The sequence below is a fragment of the Xiphophorus couchianus genome, chromosome 12 (genome assembly GCF_001444195.1).
Source record: "Xiphophorus couchianus chromosome 12, X_couchianus-1.0, whole genome shotgun sequence".
Taxonomy (NCBI): domain Eukaryota; kingdom Metazoa; phylum Chordata; class Actinopteri; order Cyprinodontiformes; family Poeciliidae; genus Xiphophorus; species Xiphophorus couchianus.
This window is the reverse complement of record NC_040239.1, coordinates 12,625,802-12,643,768: the sequence shown is the minus strand read 5'-3', so window position 1 is coordinate 12,643,768 and position 17,967 is coordinate 12,625,802. Positions and strand designations below refer to the sequence as shown.

At 40.3% G+C, this 17,967-nt stretch overlaps 1 protein-coding gene across 2 annotated transcripts in view; it reads right to left on the bottom strand.

Annotated features, from left to right (window-relative positions):
* The window catches only part of ghra (growth hormone receptor a), a 35,465-nt gene that overhangs the window by 13,729 nt on the left and 3,769 nt on the right, over nt 1–17,967 (bottom strand). For both annotated transcript variants that reach the window (XR_003597463.1, XM_028032793.1), the window contains exon 2: nt 10,081–10,199. Coding sequence is in view for 1 of the 2 variants with exons in the window: in XM_028032793.1 (XP_027888594.1) it covers nt 10,081–10,195 (115 nt within the window). In the remaining variant the exon portion in view is untranslated. The remainder of the gene's footprint in view (nt 1–10,080; nt 10,200–17,967) is intronic.

The window sequence follows — 17,967 nt, the reverse complement described above, 5'->3', positions numbered from 1 at the left end:
TTTTTATCAAGTATGTAATTTCTGCACACTTCCTTCAGTGAAATAAGGTTTGCAAGTACCATGCTGAAAGACATCCGACCCCACGAAGTTCCCACTTACAAACCTCAATTTTGGCATGTTGGAAAACTCTTCCTCCAAATATGTGAGCAATAACATTAAAAAAAAAAATCAGTTTTGCCTCATCTGGCCAGATTATATTTTCCTAGTATCATTGGCTTGTCCAAATCATCTGCACACATTTTAAACAAGCTTCCAACATGCTTTTTCTTCAGCAGTGGAGCCTTGCACAGAGTGTATGTAGTAGAGGTCATTACAGTAAAATCATTACTTACTGTTTTAATGTGAAAAAATGATATCTGTTATTTCCAGGTCTTTCTGAAGCTGCGTGTGTTCTCCTTGAAACTTGAACATCTCTTCTGATTATTCTTTTAGCCCTCCTACAGCTTCAGGCAGTGGTTGGTTTCTGATAAAATTATGTCATGTGTCATCCTTTACAATAGCGTGGACATTTTTCAACTACATTGTCAATGATGAAGCACTTATACTGGACAAGAAAGAGTGTTAGAGTGTAAATGTAAAATATATAATATCTAGCCTCGCCATTGCCTTCCTACTCAATTCTAATATCTCTTCACTGCTCAGCCTGGGCTTTCTCCCATTGACATGGATTTCTCCAGCAAAATTCCAACCAGGCCAATCAGCGAACAGCAAGCGAAGAATTGTTGTTTGCCTGTAGTTTTAGCAATGGCAGCAGAGGTAGTGAACAAAGCCATTCAGTTGCATCAAACTGCCACATTTCATACAACACAGTTAAATATTAGTGACTGGGTAAAATTTAAAACTTCAACAGAGTCCATGTCTCGAGGAAGCAATCGTTTCTCAATAGCCGGGAGTTCAGACTCTTTGCACGAAGCAAAGCATAGAACAAGGGGCTGGTTTTTAACAGCCTTCATAACAGCCCTCTTTAAGATCTCTTGTGTGGATGACTTATGCTGTTAGTGCCATTTGCTGTGAATTTTTGTCTCTTGAAGCATGTTTTTTGTGCGCCCTTTTTTCTCTCTGTCTTTTTTTTTCTTGATTTTGATCACAAAGATGATTTAAAACCTTTTGAGGTACAAGAAAAGAAAAAGCTGTAAAAGAAGATACATATCTTTTAAAAATAACCAACACTGTACGAGTGAAGTAGTGCAGTAAGGCTTTAGGAGCCAGTTCATTTTTTCATGTCAGCTGGATGTCAGTAAAATCTGAAACATACCAGAGATAAAAGGTTATATAACAACACATGGAATAACTTCAATAATATCTGAGTCTAATTTCCAAACCCTCTCTGCTCATTATTGCACTTTATTATGCTGTTTCTTCAGGCTGTTAATTCATTTTCATGTAAATGAAGTTTTTATCTTTATTTTCATTCTTATTTTTTACTTCTTTTAGCTTGGGTTTGTTCACCTTTTACCAGCAAAATGTAGGATTATTTGTGAGTTTAGGTAATGGAAAGCTAAATTCTGTCTGTTCTTGCTAGTTGCCATTAAATGATTCACAGCTGAAAGCCCTCAACTGACGGAAGACGGCTAATTTTGTCCAGAAATGTGTGTGCAGCCCCCCATCCTATCTGCCCATATGTTTCTGCCTGTTATTGAAGGCTTCACAGACTGATAAACAGCTCTCAGCCTCTCCTCTACCAACCACCAGGTCATGTAGAGGAGCTAGGAAACCATCCACTGAAAATGATGCAGGCCACAGCCATTAAGACTTAAAAATCCAGTAGGAAGCCAAAATTGGGCTTTCAGTCCCAGTACTATTTGGAAAATAGTACTAAAAAGATGGGGAAATGTGAATGGACTTATCCTACTTTACCCTTACCCTACTTAATAATATTTACCTGCAATGAGGGACTGAATGAGCCTACGACACATTGGAATACTCACATTTCCACCTCATTTGCAGAATTAAGCTGAAGTTGGAAGGGAAGAGATGGAGAGCAAAGGTCAGATTGACAATGTGTGCACAATGATAGCCAAATGTAAGAAAGCATGAGATTGCACAAGAGAATAAATTTGTCATTGTGCAACACACACTGTTATACTAAAACAGAATTGTTAATGGTCTAGAATAAAATCCAAGAAACTATTTTGTTCTTGACTTTCATTTTAAAGGATCTAAAAATGCAGATGTATGTTGTTATGCAAGAAATGTTTTTATGTTGCACTGAATTTAAAACTGTACTTTCAGTTGGTATTTTTTTAAGTTATTTAAAAAGGTTCACATGAATAACGAATCATGTGATTTGTTGTCACATGTTATTCATGTGACAACGTATTTAGCCAATATGGTAAAAATTGATCACAGATGAAAACTGAGGCCATAAACAGTTCACCAAAAACCCATAAGATGAAACTATAAAATAAATAAAGCAGAGAGCAGATTTGTTATTCCTTGACAATTTGCACAAGCCTTAAAGCTAAGATATTTAGAAGACGCTTATATGACAGCAGACTGTTTAATATTTACAAACCTTCACCAACAACAAATTCAGCCATAATTATTTATTACAATGGTTACACTTCAATGTATAAGAGAAGAGCAGTTAGAGGTAGCAGATTCTTTCTAAGCTTTGCTCCTTACTTAATTCTCACTTCATCTGCTTTTAGTTCCTCAGTTTGTCTTCTAAACTGAGTCACAAACTCACTTTATCACTGGAGTATCTGCAGAGAGTACACTGGACTCAATAATTTGGCAAAATCTTTTAACTATTACGGCAATGGGTCCTAAACATTGTAGTAAGGTTTAAAGAGAAGGGATTGAGTGTGCACTATTAATGGAGTCCTTCCATCAATAGAATAATACTTACTGCCGAATATGTATTATCAGCTTTGTTCAATTAAAGGTTTGCAAAAAAATATCATAAACATCTTGATATTAAAATGTTTGTGCACAAATACTGAATGTATATTCCCAACATCAACTAAACTAAGAAATGATAAATGAATCAAGACTTTGCAGAACCATGTTGTTTCTACTAGCTTTACACATCTGGAGACGTTTTTGTCTAATCTTTAAAAAATAGATCAAGCTCAGTGAAGCCGTACAGAAAGCATCTTAGTGCTAATTCTTTATTAGATTCAGATGTGGGCTTAGAGTATTCCAGCAGAAACAGGCTTCGTTCTTAGCCATTCTTTTGTGGTTCTGGACATATGTTTATGTTTGTTTTGTGGCTGAAAGATTAACCTGGTTGTCGTATAGTGCGGTGTAGAGGTGGTGAGGCAGATGCTGTAGACCCAGGTAAAGTGAGAAATGATGAATATCCAGAATTTGCACAGTCCAATAATGTCCAGAATACCGGGCAGCACGGCCGAGCGGAAGCCAGGGCTCGATGGTGGTAGCAACCGGTTACACAAACGGACATGACGACGGACTGGATACACAGACGACAGACTAACAGCCAAATGAGACGACGACCCGACAGAGACACAGGTGACAGTAAATACACACGGGGTAATTAGGGAACGAGAAACTCCTGGGAGTAATTGAGGGGAGAACAGGACAACACGGAGACACAGAGACACCGAAAACTCGAAATTAACACACAGAAAACACAGAACATGACACTGGTCTGATCTGACCAGAGCCATTTATTTAATTTATTTTTATTTATTTATATAGCACATGTTCAGCAACAAGGCAATTGATGTGTTTCCTTTGTCCTCAACAGCTTGTACCACACTGAAAACTAACTAAGCTTGGTTAATGGAGTGTTAGCCATAATAAATTACAGAATATAAAGTTAAAAGTCAATATCTAACAAATGCTAAGTATATTTCACATTCTACTACTTGAAGTACGTTTTATTGTTCCACACCCAGTGGTTATTTCCCTAAATGGTCTAGACGAGCCAGGGGATGGTTCAAACATGAGGTATTTGGAATCTGCACTGCCACCACATCATCCATGCCAGATGTTTTCATACTTCAGCCCTTTAAATCTGAGCATTAATATCAGAATTTAGCTAACCAGATGGAACAATTGCCAGCACAGAACAGCGCTGTGCTAAGAGTGTTTGTGACCAAGGACAGGCCAAGTGCTGTGTTATTGCACCACTGCACATATGCATGTTTTGCTGCAAAAAACACAACAAAAAATAACAGGGAAAAATGTTACATTATGTGCACAATTTCTTTTTCATACTTCTTCAGAAAGAAACATTCAATAAACTCAGAGGAAACCAAACTATACGCCAGCTGGGAGAGAGAAGAGAAGGTCAGCGAAAGAGGAATTTAATTTCTTCTTCAGAGGAAAGCTCAAAAGAGCCGTCTGGAAACTACATTTGTAGCAGAAGCTGTAGTTATAGTAAAAAAAAATCTACCAGGACTTTGAAGAAGGCCAGAGTAAAGGGGGGTAAAGGTGACAGAAGGGAACATGATATAATAAATGTATGTCAACAGGGGATATAAATAACTGGCAACATTTGCACATAGCCTCATGCTGAATATACATCTTCAAAACAAAAACAGGTAAAGAATTTCAAAGTGCCATTGTTTAATTCGGTGACTGCATCCTGCCTTTCTTACCAGCAATGAAACAGGACCACCAGATAACAAGCTGTTGCCGCCATTGATCCTCGATAATTTCCAACAGTGCTCTGAGCTTTGAAGTCAAGTGCAAACTTTGCTCTATTTACCTTTACAGTGTCCTCCTTAGCTTTTAAAGGCTCAAGAAATATATTAACTGGAAATAATTACACTTCTTCTCTCCTCTAAAGTCATTAAATACCACGAAACCAATATAGTTACTATCTGATTTCTCTTCTCATTATAAGTTTGGCTTCAGATATTTTAGCATAGTGACAAGAACTGCGTAAAATTCAGCTTTTTAAGACTGTGGCTTCACACTCAGCATGAGATCCATGACTCACAAATGAGTCAACAAGACTTTGTGACACCCAACTAGTCATCCCAGGAAATTAAAAAAGAATACATTGATTCATGCCATGAATCATGCTCTGTTTAACTCAATATAGTGTTTTCTTCCTCACACCTATTTTTAGATTTCATTAAAAATACAGTGCACTGATTAATTAGTGCACTTGCACTAATTAATTGTACTTACTTGGTGTAAGTGCAATTATAAAAAATCTTAAAATTGAATACAAATGTTTGTTTGTCTTTTCTCTTGTTATTATAAGCTGTATATGGAGAAACAAACAAAAAAAACAGAAAAATGGCTCTTTCTCTAAAAATGATGTAAGCTGAATTTGTCAGAAAGATCAAATTAGCAGTTATTGAAAGGAAATATCAAAAGACTAGAAATTGCAAAGAAATTTCTTCAAAGGTCCAGGAACAGTATTAAATAATTTTAACATCTCATTTTTTTCTAAGATCTAGAACAGGTGTGGGTCACACAGCAATGTCAGGGCCCATTCCATTGGATTAATACTTTACTTATAAGCAGAGTTTGCAGGCAGGGCAGAAAATTTACATCCAAACAGTCGTTTGCAACTGAGATACTGCACTCATTAATAAAATGATGAAAACTAAGATTATATGCATATATTGTGTAACTTTAGGATTGTGCATTCTAACGTGTTAGAGTACTATTTTGGTGTCTTTGGCTAAAATCTGTAATGATCAGTTAAAGCTGTAAAGACCCAAAAATCTGCCTCCAGATGGCGTCAAGGAAAGACCTTACAACAGTAATGAAAATTCAGTAAGACAGATAATACATGTGAACCATCAAGCTTCACCCTTTTTGCAGCATCACAAAATGGACAAAAGATTGCAACCATTAGTTTAGGTTTAACTATATTTTTATCCCATCCATCCATCCGTTTTCTGTACACCCTTGTCCCTAGTGGGGTCGGCAGGGATGCTGGTGCCTATCACCAGTGAACATTTCGGGCGAGAGGCAGGGTACACCCTGGACAGGTCGCCAGTCTGTCCCAGAACTATATACTATATTTTTAACTTTAAGTTGCACTCTAACATACTCATAACACTACTACTCTCAAGTGGTGCTGTAAATATGGTTGTACATTAATAAATTGCTACTTTACAAAATTTAATTGCTTACTTGTAATCCATAATGTTCCACACTGCTTAAGAGAACTTGTGTTTAGCTTATCAACTAAATTTTATTACCTATTAATGACTTCTATTTAATTAGGTTTTTTTTTTTCATAAGTATTGAATGGACGTTATCTTCTAAACTGGATTGTTGATTTGAAACTTTCTCATATAATATATATTTTCCTGGCTATAACATCCAGCTCTAACTTTTTTGTTGTGTTTGTTCGTCACGCTCATGGCTCGTTCTTGAAGCTGATGTAAGAGAAGGTTTTTGTGAAAGAGCCAGAAACACCAAACCAAAACCTCTGCACAGCTACCACTGATTACCACCACTGTAGCAAAGACCACAGCCTCACTCAGTGGGACCAGTATGGGAATCCTCCTGAGACACTCAGACAAGAAAAGATCAGGGAAGACACACTAAGGAAAAAAAAGTAGACCGTGAAGACAGAGACGAACACTGCCTATAATTACTCTGGTAAACCTTTAACTGCATAGCAGCATCTCCAAATATCTACTCTTTGCTTGTTTTGTGGCTGATATGACAAGAGGCACAGTCCCAGGAAAACCACTGTGGTTGACAGGTGAGACAAAAAAAAGTGTTATGCAGACATGGAGACAGAGATAGAGAGAGACACAGAGAGAGAAAGAGAGAGTGAACCTGAAGGCTGTAAATGAATGTCAGGATAGGATGCTGTTCTGGTAGTTTGAAAAAGACGTAGGCTGTCTGTGTTTGTTCTTGCTATCGCTGGCTGCTTTGTGTTTACAAATGTTTTAACGGTTGTTGAGGAAGACCAGGACTGCATTACTGCCGTGCTCTCTGGAAACAATTTGAAGAGTGGAAGGGGGTGGGCCGGTCAGGCCATCAGCAGTGTGTTTTAGAAAAAGTTAAGCTAACTTTGATATATAGCAATTTTTATAACAGCTCATGGTAATATAGTTGCTTGACTGTGCTATGAAATAGTACTATGTGTGTGGAAAATACATAAGCTATTGACTAATTTTTAATTTTTGGGCATTTTTTTGTGTGAGTTTCTTTTTATAGACCAGGTGGCAGTAGAAATAATCAACAACTGATATAATTATTTTAATTTTTATACTTTCATCACTGTTGAAATATGTTACGCTAAGCCATTTAACATAAACACTAATAGGGTACCTATAAAATTATACTCTTTTCTACAGTGTTTCACTTGAACTATCCTGAACTACTGTAACAATCTGCAATCAGTAACCCTTTGGAATGGAGAACAGCTTAATTTCTTTGAACAAAATCTGCAGGAAGACCAACACATTGAAGTTTATTTTTTTTACTATGGGAACTATTTGAGAAAAGTGAACTGTATCTGTCAGCAAATTGTAATAATGATAAAAACACACTTATGAAACGGTGCCCCACTAAGGAGCTGAATTATAGAGTGCAGAAGAAGACCAAAAATGCTGGCTATCTCCACTGGATTCCAGTGGTATGTCTGCAGCTGTTTTTCACTAAACCCACACAAAGAACAAAGAAGTGTACTGGTAAAGGGTTGTTTTCTTGTCAGATGCTGCCATGAAAAATATGACCAAATCACCAATAAAAAAAAACAAAAGACCTGTTTGCGTCCACCAACACAACTAGATTTAGATGGTTTTTATGATCTTTTATATTTTCTTTGGTTGCCAAGTGACACTACAAACCAGAAAACACTACTACAAAACACAATGTTGTAATAGCTTAACATAAAAAACAAAAAAACTAAATTGCACTGTGTTGCCAACAGCACTAGCCTATTAATAACATTAACAACCCCTGTGGCATGCCATAGCTTTCTGTAACTTTAATGACACATGGTTTCTTTTGACACTTGTGTGCTCTTTTCAAAGGGGAACACTAGACAGATGTTTCAGCAGCAAAATGAGAAATCATTTACACGTGATGAGCACAAATCAATAAAATCAATGATCAGATGCACCTAATGATATACTCCCTGACTTCTCTGAATGCCCGTTCAAAGAACAACTTTTGTTTAGCTGCTAAATGCTGTCGATGCTATTTACTCAAAGGAAATGCTGATCCTTCAGTGTAAGACAAAGCTCTATGTTTATGTTTGGCAGAATGAATCTAACATGTAAAATAACTAAAATATTATTTCTGAGGCAAACAGAGAGAACTCTGTTACTTTTTAAAATCTATTTATTAAGAGAAAATTTTGATTTTACTTGTAAATAGATTTTACAGATTTTAGTTTAAAAGGAAGATTTAAAGGCTGTGTTTTTTAGTAGTAATGTGAGGAAATCAAGTAAATGACACCCATGAACCAGGCTCTTTAAAGATATAGGTTAAAAGAGAAACTGGTTGGTAATCCTTATTGAACAAGTAAGCTTTATACTGTAAGTATATAACAAGTCAGAAACAGCTGCCAACTCCATTTCCATTCAAGAAAGTAATACAGACAACCTAGAACAGATTTATATTTTGCAGTTGCTGCTTTTTGGCTGTGAGAATTGCTGTCCTGGCAGAGGTGGAGCTGAAATAAACAAGTGCTGCCAAAGTTCTAGTGTTTTACCCAATTTCAACTGAAGCTGCTTTAGCTGCCAGGGGCAGATAGCAGTTGGTAATGTCAATGAGATAATGGTAAATCTTTTCGATCACAATTTCCACATGTAATGTAATATTTATGCAGTAAAACTTAACTGAAAAATAAAGCTGTTATCGCAATAGCCCTGGTTATATAACAAAGTACTTTTGGATTAATTTTCACCGTTCAGTTTTCTTTGGTGGAAATCTGTCGTCATCCCACATCTTGATGTGGCAATACTTGTGAAGTGAGCCTTGTAAATGTTTTTCAAATTTATCAGACATTGAGGACTACTCAAAGTCTGAGAACTTACTTTCATATTCGGTCACATGCAGATGACAAAATCCTTGTTGGAAGTTCCTCCAGTGCCGATCAGTTCCTGCTTTTTCAATGATTTTAGAAAAAGGTCCATTGGACATTACCTCACTTTTGTCCTTATTATTCTGCAAATATTAGTAACTGTCTTCACTGTTCCATGGTATGCAGATAATGCTGCATAATACTTTGCACCCTTCTCCTGACTGATATCCTTACAATACAAGATCTTTTGAAACCTTTATGAAAACATGGCATTTAGCTAAAGAATGCAAATGTGGATAGTCTGGAATCAACAACTAAACATTATTCGACGGTCATCAAATTCTATGTAAAGGTATAACTCAATATAAATGAATGCTAAAAACTCAATTATAAAATTCAAGTGAGTGTTTCAACATGCAAGAAAATAGTTGGACATTTTGTATGAATTGTTTTCAGTTGAATGGTGTGAGACAAATGTCACACACAATTTTACCTCAACCAAGTGAAATGATTTGTCTTGGTATCACATTTTTTTTATTTTCACAAAAACAGACATTCCATCAAGATGTTTTTCTTGTTTTGAAAAACATCCACTTCTGAGACCCACTGCACTTTTTCTGTTCATGTTGCATCTTCAGTTTTAAAAAGCCATAAAACATAGTTCAACATTCATTTAAAAATTCTAATTGTAACAGTTTTGTGGCTTTAAAGATCGAAAGTGGAAAAATACATAAAATCTGGTCTGCATCTCTAGCCAGCCCCAGCATTCTTGAACCTAATTATTTTTAAATGATCCAGTGACAACTAGATTAGTTGGCTGAACATTGTGCATTGCTCTGTCCCTGAACTTTGACAGCACAGCTCCAGCCATGTGTTTACTCTAGCACTATTGATCACCAACAAGTCGGGAAAGTGCAACGTTTGCTCAACAGTGAACTTTTCCACATGTATCCAAGCAAACACATCATTCTGCAACTGATGTCTGACATAAAGTTTGATAACAGGTGTCAACAGCACGTTGAGCACAAAATCGAATCTCATTTGTTAATATATGATAGAGCACACATTGACAATCTGATGAACTGACTGAAGAACGATTCGTTCCAACATCGTACCATTTCCTCCTGAGTATTTAAGTTGGAACATCAGTAACTCACCTGATGATGTTGTGCGATCCCAGTCAATGAGAAATGCAGATGCAGGAGTGGGCAGCCAATCCAAAGCAGAAACCAGGAGTATGAGAAATAGGTTGGAGGAGAGCAAGACAGCCATGATACTGGAAAGAGAGAGAGGGAATTGAATAAGAGAGGGACAAACACAGTGATTGTAAATATTAGTTAAAAATCACGATGACACGTCTATGTGAAACGAATCTTCCTTTTCCCACTTGCTCTCTCTTTGCTGCTTCCCTGAGAGTGCAAATTGTGATTGCCTTTTTAATTTTTATTTTTAGCTGGTGTAACCCAACAGGAGACAGGAGTAAAAGTATTGGTTTTGTTTCTTCAAAATTTGAAAGATTAATCTATGATGCTCGACGCATGGCTCTGGTTCTGGAACCAGTCTCCTTGAGAGGGGCTGGACATACTTCCACTCTGGAGTTGCCCAGGGAGAGAGACGTCGGGCAGGAGTGGGCATGCTTGTTGCTCCCCATCTCGGCGCCTGTACGTTGGGGTTCACCCCGGTGAACGAGAGGGTAGCATCCCTCCGCCTACGGGTGGGGGGACGGGTTCTGACTGTCGTTTGTGCTTACGGGCCGAACGACAGTTCAGATTACCCACCCTTTTTGGAGTCCTTAGAGGGGGTACTGGAGAGTGCTCCTCCTGGGGACTCCCTTGTTCTGCTGGGGGACTTCAACGCTCACGTGGGCAACGACAGTGAGACCTGGAGGGGCGTGGTTGGGAGGAACGGCCCGCCCGACCTGAACTCGAGCGGTGTTCTGTTGCTGGACTTCTGTGCTCGCCATGGATTGTCCATAACGAACACCATGTTCAAGCATAAGGGTGTCCATATGTGCACTTGGCACCAGGACACCCTAGGCCGCAGTTCGATGATCGACTTTGTCATCGTTTCATCGGATCTGCGGCCGTATGTCTTGGACACTCGGGTGAAGAGAGGTGCGGAGCTGTCCACTGACCACTACCTGGTGGTGAGTTGGCTCCAGTGGTGGGGGCGAAAGCCGGTCAGACCTGGCAGGCCCAAACGTGTTGTGAGGGTCTGCTGGGAACGTCTGGCGGAATCCCCTGTGAGACGGAGCTTTAACTCCCATCTCCGGCAAAACTTCGAACACGTCCCGGGGGAGGTGGGGGACATGGAGTCTGAGTGGACCGTGTTCCGTGCCTCCATTGTCGAGGCGGCCGATCGGAGCTGTGGCCGGAAAGTTGTCGGTGCCTGTCGCGGCGGCAACCCTCGAACCCGTTGGTGGACACCTTCGGTGAGGGATGCCGTCAGGCTGAAGAAGGAGTCCTATCGGGCCTTTTTGGCCTGTGGGACTCCGGAAGCAGCTGATGGGTACCGGCGGGCGAAGCGGCATGCAGCTCGGGCGGTTGCTGAGGCAAAAACTCGGGCGTGGGAGGAGTTTGGAGAGGCCATGGAGAAAGACTTCCGCACGGCTTCGAGGCGATTCTGGTCCACCATCCGGCGTCTCAGGGGGGGGAAGCGGTGCAGCACAAACACTGTTTATAGTGGGGATGGTGTGCTGCTGACCTCTACTCGGGACGTTGTGGGTCGGTGGGCAGAGTACTTCGAAGACCTCCTCAATCCCACCAACATGCCTTCCACTGAGGAAGCGGAGCCTGGGGACTCTGGGTTGGGCTCTCCAATCTCTGGGGGCGAGGTCGCCGAGGTGGTTAAAAAGCTCCTCGGTGGCAAGGCCCCGGGGGTGGATGAGATCCGCCCGGAGTTCCTTAAGGCTCTGGATGTTGTAGGGTTGTGTTGGTTGACGCGACTCTGCAATATCGCATGGACATCGGGGGCAGTTCCCCTGGATTGGCAGACTGGGGTGGTGGTCCCCCTGTTCAAAAAGGGGGACCGGAGGGTGTGCTCCAATTATAGAGGGGTCACACTCTTAAGCCTCCCTGGCAAGGTCTATTCAGGGGTCCTGGAGAGGAGGGTCCGTCGGATAGTCGAACCTCGGATTCAGGAAGAGCAGTGTGGTTTTCGTCCTGGTCGTGGAACACTGGACCAGCTCTACACCCTCGGCAGGGTCCTGGAGGGTGCATGGGAGTACGCCCAACCAGTCTACATGTGTTTTGTGGACTTGGAGAAGGCGTTCGACCGTGTCCCTCGGGGAGCCCTGTGGGGGGTTCTCCGGGAGTATGGGGTACCGGGCCCTTTGATACGGGCTGTCAGGTCCCTGTATGACCGGTGTCAGAGTCTGGTCCGCATTGCCGGCAGTAAGTCGGGCTCGTTTCCGGTGAGAGTTGGACTCCGCCAGGGCTGCCCTTTGTCACCGATTCTGTTCATCACTTTTATGGACAGAATTTCTAGGCGCAGCCAAGGTGTTGAGGGGATCCGATTTGGTGGCCTTAGGATCTCATCTCTGCTTTTCGCAGACGATGTGGTCCTTTTGGCTTCATCAGATCGTGATCTGCAGCTCTCGCTGGAGCGGTTCGCAGCCGAGTGTGAAGCGGCCGGGATGGGGATCAGTGCCTCCAAATCCGAGGCCATGGTCTTGAGCCGGAAAAGGGTAGAGTGCCTTCTCCGGGTCAGGGGGGGTGTCCTGCCCCAAGTGGAGGAGTTTAAGTATCTCGGGATCTTGTTCACGAATGGGGGAAGAAGGGAGCGGGAGATCGACAGGCGGATTGGCGCAGCGTCTGCTGTCAAGCGGGCGCTGTACCGGTCCGTCGTGGTGAAGAGAGAGCTGAGCCAAAAAGCGAAGCTCTCGATTTACCGGTCGATCTACGTTCCCACCCTCATCTATGGTCATGAGCTTTGGGTCATGACCGAAAGAACGAGATCGCGGATACAAGCGGCCGAAATGGGTTTTCTCCGTAGGGTGGCTGGGCTCTCCCTTAGAGATAGGGTGAGAAGCTCAGTCATCCGGGAGGGACTCAGAGTAGAGCCGCTGCTCCTTCACATCGAGAGGAGCCAGTTGAGGTGGCTTGGACATCTGGTCAGGATGCCTCCTGGACGCCTCCCTGGTGAGGTGTTCTGGGCACGTCCCACCGGGAGGAGGCCCCGGGGAAGACCCAGGACACGCTGGAGAGACTATGTCTCTCGGCTGGCCTGGGAACGCCTCGGGATTCCCCCGGAAGAGCTGTAAGAAGTGGCCGGGGAGAGGGAAGTCTGGGCCTCCCTTCTGAAGCTGCTACCCCCGCGACCCGACCTAGGATAAGCGGAGGAAGATGGATGGATGGATGGATGGATGGATGGATGGATGGATGCTGTTTTTTGAAATTCCTAGTTAAACTTGTGCTGACGAACGAACAAACATAATGTACGACCTGGTCTACCGGTCGTACATTACCAGGGGACGAAAGCAAGAACGGGTGGTGGGAGCAATGCGGGATATTTACGGCACCTTCCGTCAACACACTCGGAGACTCATCTACCAGCCATGTACCACCACGATGATTTCTGCCACCCGTTTGTTGAGACTGGGATGATATAAAATTTATCGTGTGGTTCGTTTATAAAGCTACACTTACACTGTAACCATCAACTACTCAGCCGCCCGCCGTGTTCAGTCTATCTGCTTACCTGTATAAATACTCCTGCAGCGCTCTTCCCGCCATTCGCTTTCAATCTAATGTACAGTTCAATTTAATCTTATTTTTTGGATATTTTTATATTATACCCAATATTGGTAGTGGAGCTAAAGATTAGTGTTATGTCATGAAGACCGTCCAACTTAAGAGTTGGAGCTCATCATAAATCAATACCAGTTGACAAAAGCAAAACAATGAATGTAGTAGACAGAGAATATTATTTTAAAATACAGACACTCAACGTTGGTCAAATATAGGCACAAAACATCCCCACTTGTGGATATTAATGGAATTATAGTTGGCAAATGATAAAATAAATAAATAAAACATCCAATGACCTTCTTGAAACAAGTACCTGCAAAGGTACAAAATGGTCACAAGGCTGAAATGGCAAAAACACATTGCAGTTAGTAATGTGTAATTGTTTGCAGTTTGAGTGGACCAAGGCTAAGAATACGACAATTAAAATTTAGAAGACATTTTTACTCTACTTTTTCTAGGTTGACAAATTGCAAGTACAACTAAACCTATATTTTTAGACTAATTTTATAAGCTTTCATAGTATTAGGCTCTGTTTTAGTGTAAAAGGGGTTGTGTGTCTTTTGACTGCTGTCATGCAGCAATAAAGAAACAAATCTACAGGATACACTTGTTGTAAACACTCAACTCCCCAGACTATTCTTTTCAACAAAACTAATATTTTTTTCCCCCAAATGTTCTTAGTGTAAAACATCAGATAACTCTCCTTGGTCATTCAGAATATTCTGGTGGACAACTTCTAGAAGTTAAGTCCAACCTCTAAATATAGGCCAAACCTTCAGTCCACACCCTTAGCTATTTACAGCTGTGCTGCACATTTGCTGGGCAGCCAGCTACCCTGAATGTGGAGTTTATGCCTCTATATGTGTTTTTCCCAACTCGGATGCTGGCTGACACTCCAAGCTTTCTTCTTCTTATTATGTTCTCCTGTTCATTGGACATCTTTCACATGATTTAATAAACAATGTAATTCTAAGTCATAAAAAAAGGTTTTATCCAAACTGTGGAGAAAAAAATCATTAGACACATTAAAAAACTGAAAATGAATGTTTGCAGGAATGTTCAGACTTTCACAGTAAATCAAAGTTCTGGGCAACAACTTTATTCTTTATATTAAACTTTCAGGCTGACGTGTGTGTGCCTGTGTATGTGTGCATAAATTCCATGTGTTCAGAGGCCACAGAAGGCCAAGTTATACAAAGCAGGAATTCATGGCAGAAAGCTGTCAAGCAGCAGGCTCATCTGGACTGGGTAGAATATCCCACTTACTTTATGTGTTGCTCAGTTTCTGCGTTGGTCTACTTCGTCTAATCTTTAGAATAATTTAGTCTCCCCCTCACTTATGATTCATGCAATTATTCTCTTAATCCTCTAACTGAAGCACCGCCATTAGGGCAATTAGGACGATCAAACCATTTTTCTCTTTGTTTCTACATTGTCTCTTCCTTCAAAGTCTGTTGTGTCATGAGTGGAAGAACCAAACTAAATTAACCCCGAAGAGCTACTTGACTGACATTTCACTTCATGTTAATCTTTTGAAAGTGTCTGCGAAAGCCCTGCCAGGGCAGTACCTTTATCCCTCATTTCCCTAACTCTTTAGGCCAATGACAAGCTCCCAGATTTCCAGGAAGAGCAGCAGGGTCCAATAAGAAAAGAGGGAGGCTTAGCACAAGTCTCCCGGGTTTCCTTGGTAAACATATGAGGTCAACCCTTTTCCCAAAACTGCTTTCATAAAACATGCCTGCATGTATTCAATATGAGCACATCACTATCACACACACATACATACACAGGCGTTATGCACACTTTGACTTGTCACCTCGCTGCCAATAACATGCCTCTGCCATGTTTCCTCAAATTTCTATTAATCATCTCTGTTTGTTCCAAATCGGATGAGAGGTGAGGTGGTGAGGGAGACAAGAATAAATAGCATGGAGGCATAAGGGTGAAAGCAAAGAAAATCAAAAGGTCAGGGGGAGAGAGGTCATCCAATCTCTGTTAAGATTCTCTTAACTGAATAAAAGCACACATAACCACAAACACACCCAAAGAGCAATGTTGCAAGCCTGAGTTCAATTTGAGGTTCCTCTAAAGAGAACAGAGGGCACATGTAAACTGCAACCTCTGTGCATACTGAACGCTTTTCAAATATCTGAAGACACAGAAATAAAATGACTAAGTGAACATGAGAATGGACTTTTAATCAGTTCATACGCATGAAGAGCGCAGCTGTTTTCAAACTAAGTACTATTTCCGGGTATCAACATATATATTCTCATTCGTCCAGTACCAGATGATCCCAAGTGCGTAAGAAGAAGGTTCTGTACTTCTTGTTTCTTGAAAAGAGAAGAACTCCATCTGCGTTCTACTTAAGCAGAAGGGGAAACTATGAATTGTTGATGCGGTAATGCTGTGCATCATAAGAGACATTGACCTTTCACTGTCAAAGTTAGATATTCCAAACTCAGGCACAAAATTTTAATAAAACACGTGTGGTTAGGCAGTGTGGTAATTAAAAGAATATTGCCACTTCCTATCTTATAAATCATCATTCCTTTAACGTTTGGGGTAATATAAGTAGAAAATTACAATACACCTCTGTATAATTCTACAACCTACTTTTTCTGCTCCGGTCACAGAGATTTGTGTGTTTTATCCATTATCTTTTGAATGTATGATCGTGTTCAAAACAGAAAATCTTGAAAAAGTGAAATGTAAGTAAATTGGCCTTTTCATTAGTTTTAAAAGCAGGTGTGTAATTTTGATGCACACTTTTCTGAAATAAAGTCTTTTGAATCACACATACCAAAAAAAGAAAGATACCGAATAGAGAATTATTATTATATAAAACCATTACACTTACATTACATACTTTATATATTATAAAGCTCAAAGTTTGTGATCAGATCTTGCTGTATTGATAGAAAATATATGAATTAATTTTGCATGACCTTGTTAATTACTTTACCAGTCCAGTGAAGCCAACATTTCAAAATCTCAAGCTATTTGAGGTTTGAGCAAAGCCTGACAGAAATGCATTTAAATGTAATTATGGGATGAAGGTCATTTAAATGGGATGCCATAAAGCATCTTAAATGGGTGAAATCTTGGATGAGAAGTAAGACATTTTGGCTGCCAGGTTGAAAAAAGTAAAACTTGTCAATCCCACAAAATTTTAAAAAATCTGAGGTGTGAATTGTTTACATGGAAGAGAAAATATTCAATGTTTTTCACCAAACACAGATAATGACAGCTTGATCAGCCTCCTGTTATCATGGCTTAAGGCTGCTTTTCAAAAATACATTTAAAATATACCTGCTGATGTCATAGATCAAAACAAAATTATCCAAACAACACAAACTCATCAATACACTCCAATTAAATAAGTAAAACTTTCCTTTGACCTCTTCACCTTCTCACCTGGCCTGTTTTCTTCTAACAAGACAAGCATTGAAATTAAAATGACAATCTTTACAGAATCTTTTGTTATTTATAAGCAAGGTAAATTTTCAATTTGGCTGACCAGGCAGCTTATTCTACTGTGTAGCTACTTCACAATCATGGCTTAAATTATATCAAGCACAAATAGGCATCAACTAATCCCTAATATTTTGCCAACATCTATACTTGTCTCTTAGCCTATTTGTTATCACTGATCTCTCACTATCTTCATACAGCTCTATGCTCAACCGTTCACTTCCCTACAATTCAAATCATGAAAGGCCATGTTCTGAAAAGACTGCAGTTTTTCTCTTACTCTTGTTTGTGTTGCCAGTATCTCACAGACTCAGCTATCATTTTGTAAAATGGTCATTCAAAGTATATATACAATGAAGAACTTGGGAGAATGAATCTACAAGGTAGAAATTGGGTATAAAAATAAAATTGAGAGCAAAGATTTCAGTGCATTTAAAACAGGCCCTCAAAATGTTTACTTGTAAACAGCTGACATTTCTGCAAAACCAATACCAAAAAGGCAGGGGGCAAGTACACCTAAAGATTGCAGAGGTTTTGCTGTTACATCAATGCTGTGTAAAACTGTAAAATCATAGAATTTTGGTTGATCTTCTGACATCAACAGTGACCAGTGTGTTAGATGTACTGGCATTTGTTCGTAAGATAGACACAGACACTGGTGATGCATTGTTGGTCTTGCTTGATTTTGTATCAAGTAGCTCATGCTTTCTAAAGGACATGCTAGGTTGACCTCAGTGTGTGTAATTTCACCTCTCATTCTTTTTCCTTATTTATAAAAAAGGGAGGTGGGGGAAGCTATTATTTTCAGGGAAATATATATTT